General features: G+C 32.5%; 1 protein-coding gene across 1 annotated transcript in view; it reads right to left on the reverse strand.

The window, feature by feature from the left end:
• fbxw8 (F-box and WD repeat domain containing 8) overlaps nt 1-10690 on the reverse strand; it is a 45922-nt gene extending 35232 nt beyond the window's left edge. Inside the window, exons 1-3 of the mRNA XM_061980072.2 lie at nt 10077-10690; nt 7390-7494; nt 7136-7300 (exon numbers count right to left, since the gene is read on the reverse strand). Of these exons, the coding sequence (XP_061836056.2) occupies nt 7136-7300; nt 7390-7494; nt 10077-10445 (639 nt within the window). The 5' untranslated portion in view covers nt 10446-10690. The remainder of the gene's footprint in view (nt 1-7135; nt 7301-7389; nt 7495-10076) is intronic.
• Between the last annotated feature and the right edge of the window lie 9257 nt (nt 10691-19947).

Consider the following 19947-nt stretch of genomic DNA (forward strand, 5'->3'; position numbering starts at 1 on the left):
CTTTTTTGCAAAAGTACACTACTATTTACTTGCAAATACACAACTGTTTTCACACAAGTATTCACCTTTTTTCACAAAAATATGCTAGTATTTTCTGACAAATATTTGACTTTTTTTTGCAAAAGTACACTACTATTTACTTGCAAATACACAACTGTTTTCACACAAATATTCACAATTTTCACAAAAATATGCTAGTATTTTCTCACAAATATTGAATTTTTTTCAAACAAAAGTGTAGTACTATTTACTCGCAAATACACAGCTTTTTTCGCTCAAATATTCACAATTTTTCATAAAAATATACTAGTATTTTTGAACAAATGTTTAACTTTTTTTTAACAACGGTATAATACTATTTATGCACAAATGTACAACTGTTTTCACACAAATATTCACCTTTTTTCACAAAAATATGCTAGTATTTTTGAACAAATGTTTAACTTTTTTTTAACAACAGTATAATACTATTTATGCACAAATGTACAACTGTTTTCACACAAATATTCACCTTTTTTCACAAAAATATACTAGTATTTTCTCACAATTTTTTTTATTTTTTTTGCAAAAGTACACTACTATTTACTTGCAAATACACAACTGTTTTCACACAAAAATTCACCTATTTTCACAAAAATATGCTAGTATTTTCTCACAAATATAAAAAAAAAATTTCAAAGGTACACTACTATTGACTTGCAAATACACAACTGTTTTCACACAAATATTCACCTTTTTTCACAAAAATATGCTAGTATTTTCTCACAAACATTTAACTTTTTTTTGCAAAAGTACACTACTATTTACTTGCAAATACACAACTGTTTTCACACAAATATTCACCTCTTTCACAAAAATATACTATTATTTTCTCACAAATATTAAACTTTTTTTAACATAAGTATAGTATTATTTACTCTCAAATATACAACTGTTTTCACACAAATATTCACCTCTTTCACAAAAATATGCTAGTATTTTCTCACAATTTTTTTTTTTTTTTTTTGCAAAAATACACTACTATTTACTTGCAAATACACAACTGTTTTCACACAAAAATTCACCTATTTTCACAAAAATATGCTAGTATTTTCTCACAAATATTTTTTTTTTTTCAAAAGTACACTACTATTGACTTGCAAATACACAACTGTTTTCACACAAATATTCACCTTTTTTCACAAAAATATGCTAGTATTTTCTCACAAATATTTAACTTTTTTTTTGCAAAAGTATACTACTAACCCTCAGAAGTTTTAACAAGGTTATCATTAATAACGTTTATCATTACATTGGTAGTGCGTGTAGGCGGGGCTGCTAGCATACTCACACAAGTAGAGCCTCGTAACGTAAATGTAAGGTAACGGAAAAATGATCGGGATCACCAAAAGTTTTGTCAAAATCTACCCAAAACATTTTAAACTTTTTTGCTGATTAAATAACTAACAAACGACAGATGTTATTGTGTCTTCTATTATTGTTAGCATTTAGGCTAGAAAATACTAGCATATTTTTGTGAAAAAGGTGAATATTTGTGTGAAAACAGTTGTATATTTGAGAGTAAATAATACTATATTTTTGTTAAAAAAAGTTTAATATTTGTGAGAAAATAATAGTATATTTTTGTGAAAAAGGTGAATATTTGTGTGAAAACAGTTGTGTATTTGCAAGTAAATAGTAGTGTACTTTTGCAAAAAAAAGTTAAATATTTGTGAGAAAATACTAGTATATTTTTGTGAAAGAGGTGAATATTTGTGTGAAAACAATTGTATATTTGAGAGTAAATAATACTATACTTATGTTAAAAAAAAGTTTAATATTTGTGAGAAAATAAAAGTATATTTTTGTGAAAGAGGTGAATATTTGTGTGAAAACAGTTGTGTATTTGCAAGTAAATAGTAGTGTACTTTTGCAAAAAAAAGTTAAATATTTGTGAGAAAATACTAGCATATTTTTGTGAAAAAAGGTGAATATTTGTGTGAAAACAGTTGTGTATTTGCAAGTAAATAGTAGTGTACTTTTGCAAAAAAAATAAAAAAAATTGTGAGAAAATACTAGTATATTTTTGTGAAAGAGGTGAATATTTGTGTGAAAACAGTTGTATATTTGAGAGTAAATAATACTATACTTATGTTAAAAAAAAGTTTAATATTTGTGAGAAAATAATAGTATATTTTTGTGAAAGAGGTGAATATTTGTGTGAAAACAGTTGTGTATTTGCAAGTAAATAGTAGTGTACTTTTGCAAAAAAAAGTTAAATAGTTGTGAGAAAATACTAGTATATTTTTGTGAAAGAGGTGAATATTTGTGTGAAAACAGTTGTGTATTTGCAAGTAAATAGTAGTGTACTTTTGCAAAAAAAAGTTAAATATTTGTGAGAAAATACTAGTATATTTTTGTGAAAAAAGGTGAATATTTGTGTGAAAACAGTTGTGTATTTGCAAGTAAATAGTAGTGTACTTTTACAAAAAAAAAAAAAAAATTGTGAGAAAATACTAGTATATTTTTGTGAAAGAGGTGAATATTTGTGTGAAAACAGTTGTGTATTTGCAAGTAGATAGTAGTGTACTTTTGCAAAAAAAATTAAAAAATTGTGAGAAAATACTAGTATATTTTTGTGAAAGAGGTGAATATTTGTGTGAAAACAGTTGTATATTTGAGAGTAAATAATACTATACTTATGTTAAAAAAAGTTTAATATTTGTGAGAAAATAATAGTATATTTTTGTGAAAGAGGTGAATATTTGTGTGAAAACAGTTGTATATTTGCAAGTAAATAGTAGTGTACTTTTGCAAAAAAAATTAAAAAATTGAGAAAATACTAGTATATTTTTGTGAAAGAGGTGAATATTTGTGTGAAAACAGTTGTATATTTGAGAGTAAATAATACTATACTTATGTTAAAAAAAGTTTAATATTTGTGAGAAAATAATAGTATATTTTTGTGAAAGAGGTGAATATTTGTGTGAAAACAGTTGTGTATTTGCAAGTAAATAGTAGTGTACTTTTGCAAAAAAAGTTAAATATTTGTGAGAAAATACTAGCATATTTTTGTGAAAAAAGGTGAATATTTGTGTGAAAACAGTTGTGTATTTGCAAGTCAATAGTAGTGTACTTTTGAAAAAAAAATTAATATTTGTGAGAAAATACTAGTATATTTTTGTGAAAAAAGGTGAATATTTGTGTGAAAACAGTTGTGTATTTGCAAGTAAATAGTAGTGTACTTTTACAAAACAAATTAAAAAAATTGTGAGAAAATACTAGTATATTTTTGTGAAAGAGGTGAATATTTGTGTGAAAACAGTTGTGTATTTGCAAGTAGATAGTAGTGTACTTTTGCAAAACAAATTAAAAAATTGTGAGAAAATACTAGTATATTTTTGTGAAAGAGGTGAATATTTGTGTGAAAACAGTTGTATATTTGAGAGTAAATAATACTATACTTATGTTAAAAAAAGTTTAATATTTGTGAGAAAATAATAGTATATTTTTGTGAAAGAGGTGAATATTTGTGTGAAAACAGTTGTGTATTTGCAAGTAAATAGTAGTGTACTTTTGCAAAAAAAATTAAAAAATTGTGAGAAAATACTAGTATATTTTTGTGAAAGAGGTGAATATTTGTGTGAAAACAGTTGTATATTTGAGAGTAAATAATACTATACTTATGTTAAAAAAAGTTTAATATTTGTGAGAAAATAATAGTATATTTTTGTGAAAGAGGTGAATATTTGTGTGAAAACAGTTGTGTATTTGCAAGTAAATAGTAGTGTACTTTTGCAAAAAAAAGTTAAATATTTGTGAGAAAATACTAGCATATTTTTGTGAAAAAAGGTGAATATTTGTGTGAAAACAGTTGTGTATTTGCAAGTCAATAGTAGTGTACTTTTGAAAAAAAAATTAATATTTGTGAGAAAATACTAGCATATTTTTGTGAAAATAGGTGAATTTTTGTGTGAAAACAGTTGTGTATTTGCAAGTAAATAGTAGTGTACTTTTGCAAAAAAAATAAAAAAATTGTGGGAAAATACTAGTATATTTTTGTGAAAGAGGTGAATATTTGTGTGAAAACAGTTGTGTATTTGCAAGTAAATAGTAGTGTACTTTTGCAAAAAAAAGTTAAATATTTGTGAGAAAATACTAGCATATTTTTGTGAAAAAAAGTAAATATTTGTGTGAAAACAGTTGTGTATTTGCAAGTCAATAGTAGTGTACTTTTGAAAAAAAAATTAATATTTGTGAGAAAATACTAGCATATTTTTGTGAAAATAGGTTAATTTTTGTGTGAAAACAGTTGTGTATTTGCAAGTAAATAGTAGTGTACTTTTGCAAAAAAAATAAAAAAAATTGTTGGAAAATACTAGTATATTTTTGTGAAAGAGGTGAATATTTGTGTGAAAACAGTTGTGTATTTGCAAGTAAATAGTAGTGTACTTTTGAAAAAAATATAATATTTGTGAGAAAATACTAGCATATTTTTGTGAAAATAGGTGAATTTTTGTGTAAAAACAGTTGTGTATTTGCAAGTAAATAGTAGTGTACTTTTGCAAAAAAAGTTTAATATTTGTGAGAAAATAATATTTAACTTTTTTTGCAAAAGTACACTACTATTTACTTGCAAATACACAACTGTTTTCACACAAATATTCACCTCTTTCACAAAAATATACTAGTATTTTCTCACAAATATCTAACTTTTTTTTGCAAAAGTACACTACTATTTACTTGCAAATACACAACTGTTTTCACACGAATATTCACAATTTTCACAAAAATATACTAGTATTTTCTCACAAATATTTAATTTTTTTCAAACAAAAGTGTAGTACTATTTACTCGCAAATACACAACTGTTTTCACAGAAATATTCACCTCTTTCACAAAAATATACTAGTATTTTCTCACAATTTTTTAAATTTTTTTTGCAAAAGTACACTACTATTTATTTGCAAATACACAACTGTTTTTACACAAATATTCACATTTTTTCATAAAAATATACTAATATTTTTGAACAAATGTTTAAACATTTTTTAACAACAGTATAATACTATTTATGCACAAATGTACAACTGTTTTCACACAAATATTCACCTTTTTTCACAAAAATATGCTAGTATTTTCTCACAAATATTAAACTTTTTTTTTAACAAAAGTATAGTACTATTTACTTGCAAATACACAACTGTTTTCACACAAATATTCACCTCTTTCACAAAAATATGCTAGTATTTTCTCACAAATATTTAACTTTTTTTTGCAAAAGTACACTATTATTTACTTGCAAATACACAACTGTTTTCACACAAATACTCACATTTTTTCACAAAAATATGCTAGTATTTTCTCACAAATATGAATTTTTTTCTTGCAAAAGTACACTACTATTTACTTGCAAATACACAACTGTTTTCACACAAATATTCACCTCTTTCACAAAAATATGCAAGTATTTTCTCACAAATATTTAACTTTTTTTTGCAAAAGTACACTACTATTTACTTGCAAATACACAACTGTTTTCACACAAATATTCACCTCTTTCATAAAAATATACTAGTATTTTTGAACAAATGTTTAACTATTTTTTAACAACAGTATAATACTATTTATGCACAAATGTACAACTGTTTTCACACAAATATTCACCTTTTTTCACAAAAATATGCTAGTATTTTCTCACAAATATGATTTTTTTTTTGCAAAAGTACACGACTATTTACTTGCAAATACACAACTGTTTTTACACAAATATTCACCTTTTTTCACAAAAATATGCTAGTATTTTATCACAAATATGAATTTTTTTTTGCAAAAGTACACGACTATTTACTTGCAAATACACAACTGTTTTTACACAAATATTCACCTTTTTTCACAAAAATATGCTAGTATTTTCTCACAAATATTTAACTTTTTTTTGCAAAAGTACACTACTATTTACTTGCAAATACACAACTGTTTTCACACAAATATTCACCTCTTTCACAAAAATATACTATTATTTTCTCACAAATATTAAACATTTTTTAACATAAGTATAGTATTATTTACTCTCAAATATACAACTGTTTTCACACAAATATTCACCTCTTTCACACAAATATACTAGTATTTTCTCACAATTTTTTTAATTTTTTTTGCAAAACTACACTACTATTTACTTGCAAATACACAACTGTTTTCACACAAAAATTCACCTTTTTTCACAAAAATATGCTAGTATTTTCTCACAAATATGAATTTTTTTTGCAAAAGTACACTACTATTTACTTGCAAATACACATCTGTTTTCACACAAATATTCACCTTTTTCACAAAAATATGCTAGTATTTTCTAGCCTAAATGCTAACATTAATTCAAGACACAATAGCATCTGTCGTTTGTTAGTTATTTAATCAGCAAAACAGTTTAAAATGTTTTGGGTAGATTTTGACAAAACTTTTGGTGATCCCGATCATTTTTCCGTTACTTTACATTTACGTTACGAGGCTCTACTTGTGTGAGAATGCTAGCAGCCCCGCCTACACGCACTACCAATGTAATGATAAACGTTATTAATGATAACCTTGTTAAAACTTCTGAGGGTTAGTAGTATCGTTTTAAATTAAAATGATCAACAAAAAAAACAAGATTGATAAACACGCTTTGATAAAGTCACGTACTGGCTAGCTTGCTAACGTTAGCTAGTGTAAATGTAAACATGAAAACAAGAGACATTAACATCTTGTATAACTAAATCACTTTCCGAGCAACTAAGCTATCCAATTGTTCTTTTTTTACGACTTAAAGATGAAACTGTCCGCAACAGAACTTACGTGACGTCACATAAAATTTGAATTTAAATGGGAAAAAATTCATGTTTAAACACTCAAAAAAAAAAATGGCTCTGAAGAATCCAAAACAATATTAAATATTTCTTCTGCCGAGAAAGTATATTGTGTCAATTTATTATTATGATTATTATTTTCATAAATCTTGGTTCAAATATTTCCGTGTGTGTATAAAAATACATGATGACATCCCGCCATATTAATGCTAAACCTGACAAACTAAATAAACACACATGGGTGACAGTTTGAGGCTGGAACGGATCATTTCAAGGCAGAACCAGATTGTGATGTGAAAGCTTCTTACCTTCCAGTTGGAGCGCACGCTCTTGGCGGCGTTGCGGCAGTCTCGCAGCGTGCTCTTCCAGCAGGGGGAGTCCCACACGGCGGCGCCCTGGTGGTAGCCCTCCGCCACGCACATCCTGAACCACAGGACGTTGTCCTCGGCCAGGACCCGCCACACCCTGCTCACCTGCGAGGGGAGGAGAGGGCGTCGTCGGCCATCAGAAGGCGTGGCGCTGCAGACGGGAACAGGAAGTAGGCGTGTAAAGGTGGACCTACCTGGGCACAGCGGCCGAGCTGGACACAGTTGAGGTATTGGAATATCTTCAAGGCCAACTCGTACGGCAGCTCCATGTCAAAGAAAGGAACGTCGTTGGCCTCATTCTGACAAAATGTGTGATGGAGAACTTATTACATGGCAAGCATGAAGTGTGGTCCATACTTTTGACTTGAAATGTTACCATCGTTTATCTTTAGCGCAAAAATAAAGACAAAAAATAGACAAATTTGTGAAAGTATAATAGACACAATTAACCCTTTTTAAGGTTGTCAAATCTGGATGAAATATCCCACAGTAGTTTAGATTCATCAAAATCCATTTTTTAAATCTGGACCAGGACTAACGTCATCTATAGGCTGAAAAATAGTTTAAAACCTCTTTATTGCATTTTTACAAAGAGAATAAAGGTTTCACAAATGAAAAATTGTCTTTTTCTGAATGTTTACCCAGCAGGCACAAGACATTGATACAACGTTGCAAAATAGTTAGTATTTGTAAATTGAGACAACGTTGATGTCTAACGTTGGATCCACCTTGTTGGTTGGGAAATGACCAAAATTCAATGGTCAAATCAACGTCAGAACCCAACATTGATTAAACGTCGTCAAAAAGCATGTTGTTTCAACGTTGTAGAATATTGGTTGGAAAATGACCAAATTTCAACGGTCAAATCAACATCAGAACCCAACATTGATTAAATGTCATCAAAAAGCATGTTGTTTCAATGTTGTAGAATATTGGTTGGGAAATGACCAAAATTCAACGGTCAAATCGACGTCAGAACCCAACATTGAATAAACGTTGTCAAAAAGCATGTTGTTTCAATGTTGTAGAATATTGGTTGGGAAATGACCAAAATTCAACGGTCAAATCGACGTCAGAACCCAACATTGAATAAACGTTGTCAAAAAGCATGTTGTTTCAATGTTGTAGAATATTGGTTGGGAAATGACCAAAATTCAACGGTCAAATCGACGTCAGAACCCAACATTGAATAAACGTTGTCAAAAAGCATGTTGTTTCAATGTTGTAGAATATTGGTTGGAAAATGACCAAAATTCAACGGTCAAATCAACGTTAGAATCCAACATTGAATAAACGTCGTCAAAAAGCATGTTGTTTCAACGTTGTAGAATATTGGTTGGAAAATGACCAAAATTCAACGGTCAAATCAACGTTAGAGTCCAACATTGAATAAACGTCGTCAAAAAGCATGTTGTTTCAACGTTGTCGAATTTTGGTTGGGAAATGACCAAATTTCAACGGTCAAATCAACGTCAGAACCCAACATTGATTAAACGTCATCAAAAAGCATGTTGTTTCAACGTTGTAGAATATTGGTTGGGAAATGACCACAATTCAACGGTCAAATCAACGTTAGAGTCCAACATTGAATAAACGTTGTCAAAAAGCATGTTGTTTCAACATTGTAGAATATTGGTTGGAAAATGACCAAAATTCAACGGTCAAATCAACGTTGGAGTCCAACATTGAATAAACGTCGTCAAAAAGCATGTTGTTTCAACGTTGTCGAATTTTGGTTGGGAAATGACCAAATTTCAACGGTCAAATCAACGTCAGAACCCAACATTGATTAAACGTCATCAAAAAGCATGTTGTTTCAACGTTGTAGAATATTGGTTGGGAAATGACCACAAATCAATGATCAAATCAACATCAGAACCTGACATTGATTAAACGTTGACAAAAAGCATGTTGTTTCAACGTTGTATTTGTGTTGTAGAATATTGGTTGGGAAATGACCAAATTTCAACGGTCAAATCAACGTTAGAATCCAACATTGAATAAACGTCGTCAAAAAGCATGTTGTTTCAACGTTGTAGAATTTTGGTTGGGAAATGACCAAATTTCAACAATCAAATCAACGTCAGAACCCAACATTGATTAAATGTCATCAAAAAGCATGTTGTTTCAACGTTGTAGAATATTGGTTGGGAAATGACCAAAATTCAACGGTCAAATCAACGTCAGAACCCAACATTGATTAAACGTTGTCAAAAAGCATGTTGTTTCAACATTGTAGAATATTGGTTGGGAAATGACCAAATTTCAATGGTTAGATCAACATCAGAACCCAACATTGAATAAACGTCGTCAAAAAACATGTTGTTTCAACGTTGTAGAATATTGGTTGGGAAATGACCAAATTTCAATGGTTAGATCAACATCAGAACCCGACATTGATTAAACGTTGTCAAAAAGCATGTTGTTTCAACGTTGTATTTGTGCTGGAGAATATTGGTTGGAAAATGACCAAATTTCAATGATCAAATCAACGTCACAACCTGACATTGATTAAACGTCGTCCAAAAGCATGTTGTTTCAACTTTGTGGAATATTGGTTGGGAAATGACCAAATTTCAACGGTCAAATCAACGTCAGAACCCAACATTGATTAAACGTCATCAAAAGGTATATTGTTTCAACGTTGTATTTGTGTTGTAGAATATTGGTTGGGAAATGACCGGGGGGTGGGGGGTGGTCCCACATCTGCGGTCCCCTCCAAGGTTTCTCAATGTCCCGTTGGGTTGAGTTTTTCCTTGCCCTGATGTGGGATCTGAGCCCAGGATGTGGTTGTGGCTTGTGCAGCCCTTTGAGACACTGGTGATTTAGGGCTGTATAAGTAAACACTGATTGATTGATTGATTTGAAGGCACCATCCTACCAGATCCTGAATGAGTTGATCCACCAGTTGTTCATCCTTCTTGACCTTCCTGTGGGGGTGCTTGAAGGATTCTCTGCAGGCCGCGGTCACGTGCCGGTACTGCCTTTTCCTACGGCTTCTTTCTTCCTGCAGTCTGCCCAGCAGGGGGCTCGTCCTCCCGCCCAGCAGCCCCCGGGCGATGGACACATAGCCGGGCTCCACATGCGAACACCTCCCGCCCTCCTCCTCTGACCTACTCGTGCCGTCCTCGGAGCGGTTCTCTCTGGAGGAGGGACTCGGACCAGGATCGCTCCTGGGACTGGACTCTTTTTGACTCCACAACTCACGTCTCCAATGGTCCCTGAACGCAGCAAGCTCGTTCTCGGCCATTGTGTTCCAGCATTATGAACACGATCTAAAATAAGTGACTGTTGTCTTAAAAAGACAAATAATATGTTGAAACATGATACAACAATCTAAAATAAGTACTATTATCTTGAAAAGAACACTAATGTGCGTTTAAAAGGCGGCAAAAACACCTCAGCGAAGAAGACTAAGTGACGGAAGTAATGCAGTCAAAACAAACACACGAGTCCTTTACTATAAAGAGTCCGGCGGGGAATCATTGTCCGGAACTTATTTTATGGTACCACACAATAGTCGTAATGATAACGCAAATAATACAAATTAATATTACAATAAACTTGACTTTGTGTTTCATATATTAAGTGTAACAATTTTACACGATAACTGTCATATTATTGCAAAAAAGAAGAAGAAAAAAATGGTAATTTTACCAGCATAAAGTCTTAATATGATGCCAAACACAATTTAGCAAAATCAAATCTAAATGTTGCTAATATTTAGAAATATTCAGAAAACAATATGGTCTTTTTGTGAGGATAAAGTCGTCATCATATTGCAAAAAAAAAGGTGTAAATTATTAAATGGTACAGTAGTAGTACCACACAATAGTCGTAATGATAACGCAAATTCCGTACAATTGACCACTAAATGGTAACACCCCAATACGTGTTTCAACTTGTTTAAGTCGGGGTCCACGTTAATCAATTCTCTCTATAAGTCACCACAGAGGGGTGAATAAATATTTTATGGCTACAATTTCCAGCCGCGGTGTAAATTTAAATTAATAAGATTAAAGTTCTGCGAAAATGACTTAAAAAAAAAAGCTCGTCCTCGCATTATGAACACAATTTAAAATTAAAGCTGCAAGCAGCATTGGTCGGGCCCGCGTATTTGGCAGGTGCTAGTCCTAAGTGTCCCAAGACTTTTGTCTAGTGTACCTACCTTGTCTGCATTGTGTGGGCACGTTGGTGCTTCCTGCTTTTAAGCAGCCATCTTATAAAAAACAGCAGCGCAGCAGCATCAGCGCAGTGGGTCTTTGAAGGGTCATAAAATCAAAACCGGAGCAGGTATTAAAACGCTGTTCTGTTATTTTATACACAAGGGTTTAATCTCTCTCCTGTGTTAGTTTGAAGCCGAAACGACAAACACGCTCAGAGATAGATTTTGAAGAAAGGTGACCGGTTTTTACAAAAAGGGGGAATAGCAAACTTCTTGTTGATTTTTGCTGGGGGTTGTCAATTTATGAAATGTAGGTCCAAGTGAGACCTACATAGAGGTTTTTGTTTCATGTCTCTCCGACCTTCCCAGGGAGAGTTACAGGCAGTTTTGTCAGTTTTTTCATCCGAGGAGCAGTTTTTTGTGCGTTTTATTACAAAATTGCGCTAGAGCACAATTTTGAGATTTGGGGTTAGGTTTTCTTATTAGATCACACTTTTTGCCAGTCCTGATGTGTGCGTTCAGTTTGGTGAGTTTTGAAGCATGTTAAGGGGGTCAAATTACAGCTCAGAGAGGCAAAAGTGTCTGTTTTTAGTACTTTTTTGTCTTGAAGGGGGAATTGCCAACTTCCTGTTGATTTTAGCCCGAGAATGTACAGTTATGAAAGGTAGGTGTAAGTCAGACCTACATAGAGGTTTTTGTTTCATGTCTCTCCGACCTTCCTAGTGGGAGTTACAGGCAGTCTAGGTTTTTTTTCCCTAGGGGGCGCTAGAGCGCAATTTTTATTTTTGGGTTTTTTTTTTTTTTATCAAAAGGCAATTTTCGCAAGTCCTGGCGTGTGCGTCAAATATGGTGAGTTTTGAAGCATGTTAAGTGGGTCAAATTGCAGCTCAAAGAGGCGGCCGGTATAATAATAATAATAATTAAAGCTGCAAGCAGCATTGGTCGGGCCCGCGTATTTGGCAGGTGCTAGTCCTAAGTGTCCCAATACTTTTGTTCAGTTTTCGTCATAAGTGTCCCAATACTTTTGTCTACTTTTAGTCCGAATTGTCCCAATACTTTTGTCTAGTGTACCTACCTTGTCTGCATTGTGTGGGCACGTTGGTGCTTCCTGCTTTTAAGCAGCCTTCTTGAAAAAACAGCAGCATCAGCGCAGAGGTTCTTTGAAGGGTCATAAAATCAAAACCGGAGCCGGTATTAAAACTATTTCGATAACTTTTAATCAAAAGGGTTCAATCTCTCTCCTGTGTTAGTTTGAAGCCGAAACAACAAACACGCTCAGAGGAGATAATGTTTGAAGAAAGGTGACCGGTTTTTACAAAAATGTTGTGTTGAAGGGGGAATAGCAAGCTTCTTGTAGATTTTTGCTGGGGGTTGTCAATTTATGAAATGTAGGTCTAAGTGAGACCTACGGAGAGGATTTTGTTTCATGTCTCTCCGACCTTCCCAGTGGGAGTTACAGGCAGTTTTGTCAGTTTTTTCTTCCAAAGAGCAGTTTTTTCTCCGTTTTATTCAAAAATTGCTCTAGAGCGCAATTTTGAGATTTGGGGTTAGGTTTTTTTATTAGATCTCAATTTTTGCCAGTCCTGACGTGTGAGTTCAGTTTGGTGAGTTTTGAAGCATGTTAAGGGGGTCAAATTACAGCTCAAAGAGGCAAAAGTGTCTGTTTTTAGTACTTTTTTGTCTTGAAGGGGGAATTGCCAACTTCCTGTTGATTTTAGCCCGAGAATGTACAATTATGAAAGGTAGGTGTAAGTCAGACCTACATAGAGGTTTTTGTTTCATGTCTCTCCGACCTTCCTAGTGGGAGTTACAGGCAGTCTAGTTTTTTTTCTTCCTAGGGAGCGCTAGAGCGCAATTTTTATTTTTGGGGTTTTTTTTTTTTTTTATCAAAAGGCAATTTTCGCAAGTCCTGGCGTGTGCGTCAAATATGGTGAGTTTTGAAGCATGTTAAGTGGGTCAAATTGCAGCTCAAAGAGGCGGCCGGTATAATAATAATAATAATAATAAAACCTTAGAAATTCAATAGGTCCTTATGTCCCATTGCATAAGGACTCCCTGTGGGAGTCCTTATGCAATGGGCCATGCGGGCCCTAATAATAATAAAACCTTAGAAAAACAATAGGTCCTTATGTCCCATTGCATTTTGCAATGGGCCATGCGGGCCCTAATAAGGTACTGTTGTCTTAAAAAGACAAATAAAATGTAGAAACACGACAACACAACCTAAAATAAGTACTATTATCTTGAAAAGAACACTAATGTGCGTTTAAAAGTCGGCAAAAAGACCTCAGCGAAGAAGACTAAATGACGGAAGTAATGCAGTCAAAACAAACACACGAGTCCTTTACTATAAAGAGTCCGGCGGGGAATCATTGTCCGGAACTTATTAGTTCTGGGTGCCGCTTTCTCTCTAAAAGTCACCACAGAGGGGTGAATAATTATTTTATGACTACATAAGTGTACATTTAAATGAATAAGATTAAAGTTCAGCGAAAATGACGAAAGGATAAACGAATCGAGGGGAGGTAGCCGTTTTGTTTGAGGTTGGCAAGAGATGACGTCACCTAATGAATAATTAATTAGTGGGCGGAGACTACAGAGGCTTTGAGGACAAGAAGAGAGAGCGCGCATCATCAGCACCAACTACTTCTTGGAGGAGGAAGATGTGCTGTTGGCCCGCCACGCCGCTTGTGCTCGCGCACGCCGCCGCGCGCGCGCCTACCTGCGGCGCGGCCCAGGTGCTCGCGGCCCGTCTGCGGCTCATCGGGGACCACCTGGACAAAGGCTGGGGCGCGCCGCCGGCCAGCGGCCGCTGCTGGGACCACCTGTGGAGGCGCGTGCACGCGCTGCTGCTGCTGCTGCTCGCGAGACGACGACGCCCGTAGGCCCCGTCAGGTGAGCGCCGGTCACGTGACCCGCCAACGTGACGTAATACTGTTTACATTTTTTTTTACTGTTGACAAAATAATATTTGAAATAAAGAATAAAGCTAATTATGGACAAATAGATACTTTTATGAGTTATACAAGTAATAATATGTACACTATTTAATAATAAAAAATATAGTAAAAATATTATGATAAAATATATAATTAAAAAAATAAAGCAATAATTGTATGATATTTTCTGAAAACCTCATAAATGTTGCAATATAATCCGACAAATCCAGCATCAGCAAAATGTACTTTATGATAAAGTGTTATAGTAAATATGAAAATAAAGAGTTATGTTTACCAGAGGTGGGACCAAGTCATTGTTTTGCAAGTCACAAGTAAGTCTCAAGTCTTTGCCCTCAAGTCCGAGACAAGTCCCGAGTCAAGACTGGAAAGTCTCAAGTCAAGTCCTAAGTCCTGCATTTTGAGTTTCGAGTCCTTTCAAGTCCTTTTAACCACAGACTAATATATTAACACAGATTGTGTATGCTTTTCAAACGCTGTATTTATTTATTAAAACAAGTGCATTTCAAATTGCAGGAAAGAAAATTGTGCTGACATTGCACTTTATAATAGCACTATTAACCAGTCATTTTAAACATGAACTCATTCCTTTACAGAACAAACACATTGAAAAATAAAGTGCAAATGTACTTACTTGTACAAAAGTGTTAACATTGAAAAAACATGACATATACGTGAACATAACAAAAAAGTTGTACTTTTTATATGTCAGGGCCCTATGCTGCATTGCATTTGCAAAAGACCAAATTAGCCAAGAGTCTTGTCAGTCATTTGTGCACGATGGGGGCGTAGTATGATGCCACCATGGCTGAAAACTCGCTCCACTGGAGCACTGGAGGCAGGCACTGCCAAGACTCTCATGGCCACTCGGAACAGTGAAGGAAGAGTCTTCATGTTCAATGCCCAGAACAAAAGGGGGGAGAGAGTTGTTTTGGGTTGGTGCACTACTTGTAAGTATATCTTGTGTTTTTTATGTTGATTTAATTAAAAAAAGAAAAAAAAATTCTTGTGCGGCCCGATACCAATCGATCCACGGACCAGTACCGGGCCGCGGCCCGGTGGTTAGGGACCACTGAGGTAAACAACCAACAGTATGTCAGAAAGCTAGCTAAAACGGTACACATATTCATAATATAGTATACATTTTAACTGACCTTTATTTGACTATTTTTGTCTTTTTTTAGGTGGCTAAAATACGCGGTGCTGCTGACCGCCGTCTAACGTTACGTGTGATATATTGACTAACGTAACCCTGCTTAAAAAAAATCACTGAACAAAAAGTATGAATAAGGTAGTGAACTGCAACAGATTCCCGTGTTTGCAATAACGTTATAACGTTAGCAGTGAGTTTACAGCCTCACTGATTTAACTACACAGCAAATAAAAGTCACGTTACTTAGCCAATAAACGTTATCTTACATTCAAAACTTACCCTTCTTTGTGCAACTTCAAATGCCGGACGAAGTTGGAAGTTGTTGCCTCTCCATCAGTCATTTTGGAACCGCATGTGTTGCATACTGCAAACCGTTTTGTGTTGACCACCTCGTAATTTTTATACCCTAACAAATTTATTTTAGGTATCATTTTTTGTTCACTGGCGTGTGGTTTGGACATGTCTTCTTCCTGCAATTTGATTGGATGAATGCTGTGTGATGAAAACAAAGTAGATGTAATTTGATTGGCTGTTGTACTGAGAGCACACCAGCTGACACACGCAACGCTGATAGACAAGTACACAATGACAAATACGGAGCGCTCCCGAATAACTTTTTCATCTTTGGGTTTTGGGGAAAGTAGCAAGTCATGTCAAGTCATGTCAAGTCAAAAGGCTCAAGTCCAAGTGAAGTCACAAGTCATTGATGTTAAAGTCTAAGTCGAGTTGCAAGTCTTTTTACATTTTGTCAAGTCGAGTCTAAAGTCATCAAATTCATGACTCGAGTCTGACTCGAGTCCAAGTCATGTGACTCGAGTCCACACCTCTGCCATTACCACACAATGTTGGTAATGATAACGCAAATAATAGAAATGAGTATTACAATAAACTTGACTTTGTGTTTCATATATTAAGTGTAACAATTTTTCACGATCATTTTCATATCATTGCAAATCATAATGTGATGCCAAACATAATCGAGCAAAACAAAATCTAAATGTTGCTCATATTTTGAAATATTCAGAAAACAATATGTTGCAAAAAGGTGTAAATTATGTAAATCATAAAGTAGTCGAAATGATTGCAAAATCATGTCAATAAAGTTGTCATGTCTGTGTGATCATGTTTTGTTTTAGTAATGTTCGGTTTAAATTTTGGACTTTTTGTGCACTTTTGTTTTGTTTTGTCACCATAGCAACCATTAGTTTCACCTGTCACGCCACGCACCTGTTCCACGTTTGGACTCATTGTGCACTCTTGTCACCATAGCAACCATTAGTTTTCACCTGTCACGTCACGCACCTGTTTCACGTTTTGAGTCACGCACCTGCTTTCACTAATCATGTCCATAGTATTTAAGTTCATTCATTTTCTGTTGTTCGTCCTGACGACATCCCCGCATGTATGCTCCTGCACTCTCTCCACACCCTGATGACCCTTGCTACTCTTTTTTTCATGCCGGTTCCATGCCAAGTAAGTTTTTGTTTGTTAAGCCACAGTTTTTTTTTGTTTAATTGTTCATAGTTTCTGCCAATGTGCAAGTTTTGTGTTTAAAGTCTAGTTTTGTACCTCCGCCCCTGTGCGCGCTTTTCGTTTATTCCTTTTTTGATAGTTTAAATAAATCATGTATTTACCTTCATGCCATGACCAGTCCAGTTCATTTGCACCACGGGAGAACAAACCAAGCCATAGTCCAAGTCATGACAAAAGTCAAATGTTATGAAAATAAAGCGATCATTTTATGAAAGTAGTCTGAACAGTTTGAAAAACCTCATATGGATTTTGAATTTATTATGATCAAGTATTATAGTAAATATTATAAAACAATGTATCATATTAAAAAATGTCATAATATTTGATGACATACAGTAGCTGAATACAACTACAAAACCAACAGATGACAAGAATAACAGAAATATTACAATAAACCTCAAATATGATTCTATATATTAAATAAAGTGTTACATTTGATGTCACATTACTGCAAAAATGGATGATCATTTTACAAGCATAAAGTTTTTAATACGAAGCGATTATTGTGATTGTAATAAAAGGAACAGGTTGCTAATATTTGAACATATTGAGAGATTAAAGTGGTAATTGTGCGGGAATAAAGTCATCATAATACAAAAAGTCGTAAATGATGTCAATCATACAGTTGTAGTAAAATCATCATGTTGCAAGAATTAAGTCTGCAATGAAGCCAAACGCTATGGTAATTAATACAAAAAAAAGTATGTAATAAAATAATATAAATAATATTATATATTAGATTATATATAATAAATACAATAAATAAATAAAAAACATTAATGTAATATAAAATAAAATATTGTAAAAATAGTCTGAATGTATATATATTTGGATTTAATTATGAAAACATAAGATAGCACATGTTATCAAATCAAGTGTTAGGTTTACAAAAATAGTATGAAAATATTTAAAAAGCTCATTTTGGGGGTATTTACCATACAGTAGTTGAATAGAAACCTAAATACAAATGCTGTAAAAAGTCCAAAATGACAAGAATGGTATAAATATTACAATTATGAGTGCTACACCTGAAATTAATATTATTAACTACAATTATGAGTGCTACATCTGAAATTATTATTATTAATTACAATTATGAGTGCTACACCTGAAATTAATATTATTAATTACAATTATGAGTGCTACATCTAAAATTACTATTATTAATTACAATTATGAGTGCTACACCTGAAATTACTATTATTAAGTACAATTATGAGTGCTACATCTAAAATTACTATTATTAATTACAATTATGAGTGCTACATCTAAAATTAATATTATTAATTACAATTATGAGTGCTACATCTAAAATTACTATTATTAATTACAATTATGAGTGCTACACCTGAAATTACTATTATTAAGTACAATTATGAGTGATACACCTGAAATTACTATTATTAACTACAATTATGAGTGCTACATCTGAAAGTATTATTATTAATTACAATTATGAGTGCTACACCTGAAATTAATATTATTAATTACAATTATGAGTGCTACATCTAAAATTACTATTATTAAGTACAATTATGAGTGCTACACCTAATATTACTATTATTAAGTACAATTATGAGTGCTACATCTGAAATTAATATTATTAATTACAATTATGAGTGCTACATCTGAAATTATTATTATTATTAACTACAATTATGAGTGCTACATCTAAAATTACTATTATTAATTACAATTATGAGTGCTACACCTGAAATTACGATTATTAAGTACAATTATGAGTGCTACACCTGAAATTAATATTATTAATTACAATTATGAGTGCTACACCTGAAATTACTATTATTAATTACAATTATGAGTGCTACACCTGAAATTACTATTAAGTACAATTATGAGTGCTACATCTAAAATTAATATTATTAATTACAATTATGAGTGCTACACCTGAAATTACTATTATTAAGTACAATTATGAGTGCTACATCTGAAATTATTATTATTAATTACAATTATGAGTGCTACACCTGAAATTAATATTATTAATTGCAATTATGAGTGCTACACCTGAAATTACTATTATTAACTACAATTATGAGTGCTACATCTGAAATTATTATTATTAATTACAATTATGAGTGCTACACCTGAAATTAATATTATTAATTACAATTATGAGTGCTACACCTGAAATTACTATTATTAATTACAATTATGAGTGCTACACCTGAAATTACTATTATTAAGTACAATTATGAGTGCTACATCTGAAATTACTATTATTAACTACAATTATGAGTGCTACATCTGAAATTATTATTATTAATTACAATTATGAGTGCTACACCTGAAATTAATATTATTAATTACAATTATGAGTGCTACACCTGAAATTACTATTATTAATTACAATTATGAGTGCTACATCTAAAATTACTATTATTAATTACAACTATGAGTGCTACACCTGAAATTAATATTATTAATTACAATTATGAGTGCTACACCTGAAATTAATATTATTAATTACAATTATGAGTGCTACACCTGAAATTACTATTATTAATTACAATTATGAGTGCTACACCTGAAATTACTATTATTAAGTACAATTATGAGTGCTACATCTGAAATTACTATTATTAACTACAATTATGAGTGCTACATCTGAAATTATTATTATTAATTACAATTATGAGTGCTACACCTGAAATTAATATTATTAATTACAATTATGAGTGCTACACCTGAAATTACTATTATTAATTACAATTATGAGTGCTACATCTAAAATTACTATTATTAATTACAACTATGAGTGCTACACCTGAAATTAATATTATTAATTACAATTATGAGTGCTACACCTGAAATTAATATTATTAATTACAATTATGAGTGCTACACCTGAAATTACTATTATTAATTACAATTATGAGTGCTACACCTGAAATTACTATTATTAATTACAAATATGAGTGCT

The sequence above is a fragment of the Nerophis lumbriciformis genome, linkage group LG20 (genome assembly GCF_033978685.3).
Source record: "Nerophis lumbriciformis linkage group LG20, RoL_Nlum_v2.1, whole genome shotgun sequence".
NCBI classification, from domain to species: domain Eukaryota; kingdom Metazoa; phylum Chordata; class Actinopteri; order Syngnathiformes; family Syngnathidae; genus Nerophis; species Nerophis lumbriciformis.